Genomic DNA, 11217 nt, shown 5'->3' with positions numbered 1-11217 from the left:
GCTGCTATTAACAGTCCAGATGGACTGACTCCTCATTCTATAGTGGAGGATCCAAGTTACCCCGAATGAATTCCTCTTGATTCGTCACCATTTGCCATAGATGATTGATCATCAAAACCATATTCATGTGATGAATGTTGCTAATACCCATCCATCCCTCATCTTTGGGTGAGCCCCCCTGGTGTTTTGCCACCTTAGCATAACCCGTGTCACGGCTTCTTTGCCATAATAATTTCAAAGCTTTCTTTCCACAGCCCTGATTAATCCGTGCGAAAAAAAAAAGCGCACTCTCCCAGTACACACTGATGAAGTTAGTCACTGATCGGATATGTTGAGTCAGAGCTGCAAACGCTAGGCCATGCTTCCCCAACTAGCTATCCCCCATATCAAACTTAAGCAAGAGCAGTTGATATGTAGTGAGCTTCAACCTTGACGTAATGAGGGGCACCCCCTTTGAGTCATTGCATCTTGGCCTGTTGTTGTAACATCGCATGCTCTAGCTTAACGACCTAGGTGTGAATCATCCTACAATAACGTTCCAGCTCTGATATAATTGGATGTAGCAGCTCCTGCACCTAAGTAAGGAACTCACTAACCAAGTGAACATTAGTATTGAGGTCCCTCTTCTGTTGGTGTTGCTTTGGGAATATTGCTTTCAATAACTTCAGTTTTTCTAGTAAACGAGTACAAAGATGTGCCATGAATGTGGTGCCTCCGGACCCCTGACACTGAAGAAAGGAACCCTGGGAAATTATCTAGATAATTATCAAATTTAACAATCACGCTCCTGCCCTACCCTCCACTTGTAAAACCAACGGTAAATGATAATAGGTACGTGGGGTGCTGCTGAGATATGAACTGGAAGGCCAACTTGCTAACCAGGTCTCATTGAATAATACTTTATCAAACATTTCCATAAACTACGGATCCCTTGCTTATGTTGTGCCATGTAAATGCGATTCCTCGCATAGGCAAGTAAACAAATCCATAGTGCAAAATACATGTCTGGAACTTCTTGGCAGCAAGTCCATAAGTTTCACTCATATCTCATACCATATTAAAGTCACTAAAAACTAACCACAGCTTGGCCTCTATTCCCTCAGTTAGCTGCAACACAGTAATCCAAAGGTCATTCAGTCACTATGCTTATTGTTTCTATACAAGACCAATATCAAACATGTGTCGTGCAATCTGTAAGTGAACTCCCTACAACGAATGAGTTGCTATGAGTAGCAAAATATCAACATTCAGCTTCGAGGCATCCCAGGTAAGCCATATATGATTACCGGGGTCTGACTAACTAGCAAACGAGGACCTATTGTAAAATATGCCACCCTGCACCCCGTTGACACTACATTGTGTAACCCTAGATTCGAGCAACCTACAGAACTCTAAACGTATATTGTCTTCACTAAACACATGGTCCACTCCTTGGTTAACACCACGTGGGTCAGGACTGGGGCAGCGTTGTGCATTGTTGCGTGAACCAGAAGATGGATCCCCTGCCCCCGAAACCTATCCACCCACTTTGGTTGAAGGCTCTAAAAAATTGCGAAGGAGTCAAAATCTCCTCGATCAATAACCTGCTCCGCCAACTTTAGGAACTAAGAGAAGTCAAATGTTTTTTTAATTGCATCACCCATTACTCTATCACCGTCAGTACCCGCCTCCTTTGTCGCGAGATTAGAGTCCTCAACAGCCATATTACTACTTGGGACTACCAGGATTTGTGTGTCCCACTGGATTTGTGGTATTTGTTTCACTTTAGGTGAGTTTGTTGTAATTCACTTTGTTGTTTTTAATTATATTTATGTATTGATCGGAACGTTTTATTGCTTAATTTATTAGAATATTGATGTAAATTATATAATTTTTGCTTCTATAAAAAATAAATAAATTGAGGAGTACTACTAAGGTGGGGGAATAAAAGAGAACAAAGAATGAGAAATTTAATTTGCTAATCATTTATGTTACAATAATACAAAAACTCTAGTAGGTCAAGTAAATTAATACATTAAGCATTATAAAAATTTAAATAATGATCTTACAATAAGAATTTAATTAATGATCTTATATTATAAATTAGACATAAAGTATTAAATACATTGTGTTTTTTTATTAGCTCTAATTTGGTCACTAGAAAAAACTTAAGACAACCTAATACATTTGACGTTACTCAAACTTCTATAACAAATAAAAAAAAGATAATAGTAATTATTATTATTAATAATAATTTTTTATAACATAAAATAATATAATATAGAAATATATAGATTAATCGGTATTAATTTTTATTAAATTCCTATAATCGTCCAAATCTTTTCATGATTAACATTTATCGAACGCTAGCCTTATAGTTACTTTGGTATATGCAATATGATTTGTGTTTTATTATAGGATTATTATAGTTATATATGTATCTGTAGTTATGCAACATAAAAACATTTAAATTATTCATATTTTTAAAATATATGATGCAGTAACATCAACAAAAGCTATGTACTAAGTAAAATGATATTGAAAAACATATTTGTTTTCTATTCATAGATTTTTAGTTATATGTATTCAAGGATGGTGCTTTTTGGTGCGACAAACTTGTTCAACCACAAAATTAAGTAATCTCTATCCCTAAAACTAGTCAGATCAGTTAATGATTGGCACTCAATAGTGTACTATTACTATAAATTCATAGTTAATGTATGCGAAGAACTTACATTATTAAGTACATCAACATCAATAAAATATTAAGAAGGCAATGGCAATAAACTTCATTACAATTATGTTCTTTTTGCCTTTGTTGGCAATCAATGTTAATGCCCAGGGCCCCGTGACATATGATATCACAAAGTATGGTGCGAAATCTGGTGGAGATATCAGTCAGGTAGGGGTGAAGTGCATAAGGAAGGTGATAACGGATTTCCAAAAATGATTGAAATTGACCAAGGAAACCCACCATTATTCTCGGTAAGGAGAAAAGGCAAGAAAATCACAAAAGAGGAAAAGAGAGAATTGCAGTCGATTCTTGAGAGGAATGAGAAGATTGGGATTAGGTGGAAGTATATGTATATGAGAGAGAGAGATGACTTGTGGCGGGTCATGGGCCAGCCGGGTGGGTTGAAGTAGTGGGCCTCCGGGTGGGCTAAAGAATTAAGTGGACTTTGGGCCACCAATATTAACATACTCCACCTTGGACCAAAGACACAAGGTCATTGGGCAGGAGTCAGCCCCTGGAGATAGCCCAAACACTGATGGTATCCATCTGGGTCGTGACACGATGATCAATATCAAAGATTCCATCATAAAAACAGGAGATGATTGTGTCTCAATTGGAGACGAGAGCAAAGAAATTCACATCCAGAATGTAACTTGTGGTCCAGGACACGGTATTAGCGTTGGAAGCCTTGGTGGGTATGCAGAAGAAAAGGATGTGCAAGGGATATATGTGACAAATTGCACCTTTATTGGCACAACAAATGGCGTCAGGGTGAAGACATGGCCCTCTGCCCCAGCAACGTTGACTGTCAGTGATTTGCATTTTGAAGATTTAATCATGGATAATGTTAGCAGTCCCATTATCATTGATCAAGAATATTGTCCACACAATCTTTGCAAAAAAGATGTAAGTTTCTCAATTTGTGATCCAAATTTTCTAACCCTTCATTTTAAAATAATTTAGACTCTTAGTATACTGATTATATTTTATTTGTTGATTATTTTACAGAGACCATCATCTATCAAGATCACTAACGTCAGCATTAAGAACGTACGGGGCACGACAAATACTGCAGAGGCGGTGACGTTTATTTGCAGTGGTCTTAAGCCATGCGAGAATGTAGAGGTGGGTGACATTGATCTTACATATAATGGAAATCAAGGTCCTATCACCACCAAATGTGCCAATGTCAAACCCAAATTTGTCGGCAAGCAGAATCCACCAGTGTGTGCCACTACTGCCCAGTCTGCTTAATCAGTTTCTTTCACATCAATTTCATATACTTTTTAGTTGAGAATAAAATTTTTGTTTCAATTAGCCTCTTGAAGACTAACTACAATTTATTGGGAGTTTAGCTCATAAGAGAAGTGACCCACTTTTATTTTCCCCTGACTTGATGAACAATGTAAAAATAAAATTGGAGCACTTCCTAAACCTGTGAGTTCTTTTAGATGACAACTTTGCTATTAAGTAAATTATTGATGTACGTTAAGTATTCGTGTGACTAATTGTAAATCATATTTAAAATTTTTCAACTATCTAAATTTTCAAGTGGATGGATCAGTATATTATTAGGCACCTGCTTAAAACGTATAATTATCGTCATCAAATTGTGATAGTTAGTGAAACAATTCGTTAATATTGTGTCTCTAATTACAATATCAATAAAGCAGTAATCCATAATTTATAATTAAGAAAGTATGTAGCCACTAAAATTTTCACAATACTGGTTTAGTAACTTCCACTAGTAACTTGTCAAGTTAAATATCAGTTGTAATCATGACATTACTGCTCGCAGCCATTGTATTCGCAGCAATTGAGAATAAATTTTTTGTTTTAATTAGCCTCTTAAAGACTAACTACAATTTTGTTGGGGCTTTAGGTCCTAGGAGGTGTGACCCTATTTTTTCCCCCTAACTTGATGAATAGTGTAAAATAAAACTGGAGCAATTCCTAAGCCTGTGAGGCCCTTTAGATGCCAACTTTTCTATAAAGTAAATTATTGAGGTTCGTTAAATATTCGTGTGAGTAATTGTAAATCAGATTTACAATTATTTATCAACTATGCAAATTTCCAAGTTGATGGATCAGTATATTATTAAGCACTTTCTTATAATGTATAATCATCATGATCAAATTGTGATAGTAAAATATTTTATTAACATTGTGTCTCTAATTATTAAAGCAACGATCCATAATTTTTAGTTAAGAAATTATGTTAATGTATCCACTAACACAATGTTTGGTTTTGTGATTTGGCCCATTTTAGAGACGAGCCCAAAACACAAAATCTTGTTTTTTTTTTTTTTTATGTTTTGCACACCTTCACTAGGTGTGCAATTGTAATTTAACTTTTTTTTATTATTTTCTTTTATTATTTTTTATTCTTCTCTTATCATAAATATATATATTATATTTTACTAACAAACAAAATACTATATATACATACACATATATATTACTAAATATATATATTAAAATACATGATTTGACAATGAACAGTAACTCATGTCTCCCAAATCCCAACATCAAACTTACACCACTTATTTTACATTATTTTATATCATATCAAAACACAAATCCAAACATACCATCTATCTCAAAACACATACTTACTTATCTCTATTTTTCTCTCTCTATCTCCAAAACACCAAAACAAAAACATCCAAAATATTAATCCAAACATAGTCTAAGTTTTTCAGAATACTCATTTTGTAATTTCAACTATTAACATGTCAACTTAATACCAGTAGCAATCATGACGTTACTGCTCGCGGCCCATTGTATTTCCTGTTGCTTGTCCCTATGTGGCTAGCATAATCTCACCTTCCTTTTGAGAAGTGCAACATATCATGTAGAAAACGGACACTAAGAAAATAAATAAGCATCTTGTTGAGTCCTTATTCTATAGTGGAGGATCTAATTTACCCAAATGGATCCCTCTTGCTTCGTCAGATTTGCCATAGAAGCCTTTAGTAGAGGAAGTATGTCGATTTATGTATCCAAATTTAGCTAGTTTAGAAGCCGATGCCTTGATTTGGAAACCATGAACATCCTTTGCTCACTACGGTAGATTACTACCAGAGTAACCTACTCATTTACACACTTCAAATCCAGGGATCCATGGTGATTTTCCAAGAAAGAACATAGAGAGAAATATAGAGAGAGTATTTGGAGAGAGTATTGTGATCAACTCATTTGTATCACATTTGTGTTTCTGTATATCTTTGATCACAACTAGGTCCCTCTTCATAGATGCACGCAATCCTATCCTAGAAAGGAGTCCATATCCCAATAAATATTTGAAAGACTACAAATTCTATCTCAAATAGGGTAAATCTTAGATAGGGTGTATTTGAGAGGAGTCCTTATCCCACTATTTATTTAAGAGACTCAAAATATATCTAAATTGGATGCATATGGGTCATGGAACAGTGGGGGGTCCCTAATAAGGACAAAGAGGTAAGGGGGTAGCGGATCGCACTGCATCAATTCCCTAGCACCTTGACATAATCAACCTCTTTGACTTTCTCTTTCCTCAGTGGTATAATCAGCCTCTGTTTCTCCTCCTCTGATTGAGTATACATAGTCAAACACGTAAAATGATGCAAATTACTTGATGGTGCCCTCCTTTGCCCACATGGACTTGCTCTTGCTCAGTAAGCATAACTCCTTGGCCATTATAGATTTGAAACACCTTCAACACTGCACTTTTAACTGCCACCTTCCCAAAGAAGATTTTAGTACATTGGCTGGTGTTTTGAGTCATTGCATCTTGGCCTATTGTTGTAACATTGCATGTTCCAGCTTAACTGCCTTGGTTTGAATCACCCTACAACAATGTTCCAACTGTAATAGAAGGATGTAACAGCTCCTACGCCAGCTTAAGGAACTCACTCACCAAGTGGATATTAGTAGTGAGGTGCCTTTTCTATCAGTGTTGCTCTCAGAATGTTGGTTTCAATAAGTTCAGTTTCCTAGTAACTGAATACATAGATGTGCCATGGATATGGTGCCACCGGACCCCTGACACTACAAAAGAAACCCTGAAGACTTAGCTTGATAATTATCAAATTTAAACATCCCGACTCCTGCCCTACCCTTCACTTGTAAAACCAGCGGTGAGTGATCAAAGTTACATGGCGTGCTGCTGAGATATGAACTGGAAGGCCACCTTGCCAACCAAGTCCCATTGAACAATACTTTATCCAAATATTTCCATAAACTGCGGACCCCTCGCTTCTGTTGTGCCATGTAAGTGCCATTCTTCGCATAGGAAAGTGAAAGAGCCCACACTACAAAATAAGTATCTGAAACTTCTCGGTAGCAAGTCCGCAAATTTCACTCATATTCCATACCATATTAAAGGCATCAAAAACTAACCACAACTTGTCCCCTATACCCTCAATTAGCTGCAGCACAGTACTCCAAAGGGCCTTACGTTCACTAAGCTCATTGTCTCCATGCAAGATCAATATCAAACTGAAGGCAAGAACAAGCGGATCGGCCCCGGAAAGTGCGAGCGGAAGTGCAAGAGAATTAAAAGAATGGTAACATATACGTATAATTGTAATTATTCTACGACTATTCAAGGGGTGTACCCTTGGTTTTGCCAGAAATTCGATGTAGTATGTCAATTTAGAAGTAAAACAAAACAAAATCCAAATATATAAAGGGTATCGATAAATCTAACTAAAGACATGCGGTATTTATAAGAAATTTTACCTCGTTTATGTTTCAATCGATAATTGTGCATTCGTTCCTTTGTTTACTTTAGGATCCAACATAGGAACCCTCTAGATATGATCCACACCACACCACGACAAGAGGGTTTTGATCTCTTTGCTAGAAGAAATGAAAGACGGTTGGAAGATGTCAAAAGAGAACTACACTATTAATTAGTGTATTCTTTTCCTAAAAAATACTTTCCAAAAGTGCAATTTTGACCAACCCTCCTTCTATAATAGAAGTTAACTCTACTGCTAGTGACCCTTAATTTAGTACACCGGATTTCATTTTAATCAAATTGAACTAAATTCAAGCAAAATAAATTTAATTAAATCTAATTTAATAAATCCAAACTAAATTAAGTCCAATGTCATTTAATCAAATTAAAGACATAAGCCCAATTCTCTCTAATTAATAAATTTAAATTATTAATTAAATCAAACCCAATTAAATTAATTCAATTAATTTAATTTTTGGCTATCCATACAATGGATCATCCCACATGTAAATAATCCAGTTATTAAGTTTTTTAGAATTAATTCTAAATTACTTTCTAGACCTTCCACAGTGATTTGTTTCTGACTCTTTAGGTTCATATTTCAGCTAGACTTGGGCTAGTGTCCAACATACCAATTAATTGAAACCAATTTAATAAATCGTTCTTGATGAACCATTGATCAAGAAAGTCGACTACCATGGGTGGCTGTCTAGCAACGGTCTATGGCACTACAAAAACTAGGTGAATATCCGTGAGAACATTTAGGCTCGTGATTTCATACGGGTACGGTCCTTCCGTCTACCATCTCTTGGCCTTAGTCTAGAGCATGCAATTTGGTATTGATTCCCATCCTCGACTAGGAAACCATACTTTAATACTTGAACTGCATTTCCTTTAATTTCTAGACATAGAAAACCATTTTCTATTCAATAAACTAATGTAGCTACATATCTTGTGAGGCGTAAACGCGTCTTTAACTGCATAAGAGATATCGATGTCACATATTGACAGGGGACGTATCCTCTTCTTGGAACCCACCATCCTCGCTACATATTTCGACTGCACTGGACAAAGTTCATAATGATCATGTCTGTTACACAATCGCCTCTCGCATAAATCCAAGATACAGCCATTGTGTGCACGTAACTACTATGGTTCATCAAGTTTGAGGACTACCCGGTACTATCGGAGTCGGGGACTCAAGTCATATTGATCAAGCCTCCTAAGTTTCCACAAGACGATCCATACGAGTCAGTTTAGTCAGTTGATCACTTCGTCAACTAACCCACTAAAATTGCATAGACGTCCAATGTCTATTGCCGATGAAACACAACACTTATCTAATGAATGCAATACTCAGTGCAAGTCTCAATATGACTCTCGATGCCCAGTCGCGAGGTCCTCGAATTGGAACCTTTCAGACCAACCCTCGATTTCATAGCCTCCATCTAATGCGCAACCCAACTACATGAGTTATTCAAATGGTCTGTGGGCATCTGTTGTGACATTTAAGCAACGTTTAACATAATTGGTAAGCGTCGGTAACAGAGGCAGTAGATTAAGAACTCTGAATTTGCCTTTGTCTGATCGAGTACCCGATCTGATAAAAAATAGACGGGTTGCGGGTTACCCGAACCTACCATAAAAACCCAATCAACCTGACTCGTCTTTTCGTACCTGATCGGGTCAAGTCGAGACTCGATTAACTTGACCCGGATGCCCACCCCTAACTACGGTTGTATCTCCCCTAAATATGATTTTTAAAGTAAATCCTGTTTATTTATATATATATATATATATATATGCACATATTACCGTCCCTACTCATTATACATGCGTAACCTCATCATCACCACAAGCACAATTGACTTCTCTTTTCCAAGAGAATATATATATATATATATATATATATATCAAACACCACAAAATTATAAAACTTTTATAATTAGTGCGCACGCGAAGATAAATAGATATTGAAGTCCAGGCTGGCATTAGATTGGGAATTTCATGCTTAAACTTTAATTGAGAGATAGCTTGATGGAAGGGTCGTATATGTATAGTAGGTGCAACTAACAAGTTTACATCAATTCCACCTATTTTCTAGTGGCATGGATCATTGCTACATAGCCACCTACGGTGACTAAAGTTAATGAGGAGTAATTAATTAAATATAATTAATTAATATAAGCAAGTGGGTTGCAATTAAATAGTATATTGAATACTAACCCAAGTCAAGTTGAAGGTGAATCTAAAGGTCACATACAATTTACTAGTTGATTGGAGAATTAATTGGTGACTTAATTTCAGCAAGAAAGATTGATTTAAAGAAGATTCAATTATCAAATTTAATTAATTAAATTATTTAATTGAGGGTCTATTCGATTGGAAACTCAAGATGTTAATTAATTAATTTTAAATTTTACTCAATTAATTAATTCGACCCATATTTAAATTGGTTAAACATTGGACTTGAAATTAATTAATTAAGAGAGTAATGGCCGAAAATTTTAGGCCAACTCTCCCTTAAACTCTCGCCTCTCTTTCTCTCATGTTCAACGTGTTCAAACCCTCTTGAGAAATCCTATAACTCTCTCTTCCTCCATGTTATTGTTCTAACTTTTCCTACATCTAAAGTTCTAGCAAACTCAAAGAAGGATTCATTAGTATGGTGTGGAGACGTTAGAAAACACATAATTTTGATTTTGTGTGGACAAAACAAAGGTCATTCGTGGAAAATCAAGAGGCGACTGCAAACATGGAACGAACGGCACTTCTAGCCTGGACGTGCACTGGACGAGAACATCAACAACGCGATACATGAATCAATAGTACATGTCAATTGTAATAAATATCAAGAGAAATGCTTGTTCGAATCATATTTGATCGAACCAAATCAATCGTAAAGCAAGTATATCATACTTGCTATGTGATTGATCACTTTCTTTAAATTGTACATTAATCACACGGTAAGTGTATTGTATTTACTATATGATCAGTTCAAGTTTCAAATTAGAATTTTCCTTAATATCCATAGGCCCTGCATTCTCCTTTAAGTGCACAAACCCAAAGACACGGGATTCCATTCCCTTTTTACTTCTATATATTAATTTTAAATTTACGTGCTTTTACTGCATTTTAGAGTTCCGAGTGTTGTCGTATCCTTTCACTGTTGACTTTACGGTCTCCCATTCAAATAGATCAAATAATTTTTAAATAAATATAAATATCATTTTAAATTACAAAAAATAAACAAATAAAGAAGATGCATGAAAGGTGTTTTTGTATAATTTTGAAAAATACAGGAAGGGGAATCTTTCAAACATTTAACTTTTATCACAAGGGTGGGACGGGTGAAAAGTGTATAAATATATTATCTTATATTGAACATATATCTACCAAAACAATTATAAATAATATAAATATAATAGATAAAAAAATTAAAATGCAATAAAAAATAACTGTGATTAAAGAAAAATGAATAATAAGAAAACAAATAAAGAAAAAGTCACAATTAGTATATTTTTAAGGAAAACGAGTAAAAAACAATGCCGCCAAAATATCAAAATTTACATTCCCGAATTCTGGTTCAATATTTTTATTGAATTTCTTTTTCAGACTTGAATTAATATCGGGAAACAAAATAATATGATACTCTATAATTAAACTTGCATAAAATATGACATGATATTAAATAGAATCAAAACATGATATTCTGAAGTAAAACATACAAAAAAGCTCTCAAGATGTACGATCTTTTTGCGCTTCTGATTTGCCAAAA

The 11217-nt window shown here is 35.3% G+C and overlaps 1 protein-coding gene across 1 annotated transcript in view; it reads left to right on the top strand.

Moving 5' to 3' along the window:
• LOC105176083 (polygalacturonase-like) overlaps positions 1-4251 on the top strand; it is a 14643-nt gene extending 10392 nt beyond the window's left edge. Inside the window, exons 2-4 of the mRNA XM_011098782.2 lie at positions 2822-2881; positions 3218-3619; positions 3722-4251. Coding sequence (XP_011097084.2) covers positions 2822-2881; positions 3218-3619; positions 3722-3967 — 708 coding nt within the window. The 3' untranslated portion in view covers positions 3968-4251. The remainder of the gene's footprint in view (positions 1-2821; positions 2882-3217; positions 3620-3721) is intronic.

Source organism: Sesamum indicum, linkage group LG13, assembly GCF_000512975.1.
Source record: "Sesamum indicum cultivar Zhongzhi No. 13 linkage group LG13, S_indicum_v1.0, whole genome shotgun sequence".
In the NCBI taxonomy this organism is placed as follows: domain Eukaryota; kingdom Viridiplantae; phylum Streptophyta; class Magnoliopsida; order Lamiales; family Pedaliaceae; genus Sesamum; species Sesamum indicum.
The sequence above is the reverse complement of the archived record's forward strand: the minus strand, read 5'-3'. Positions and strand labels throughout refer to the sequence as shown.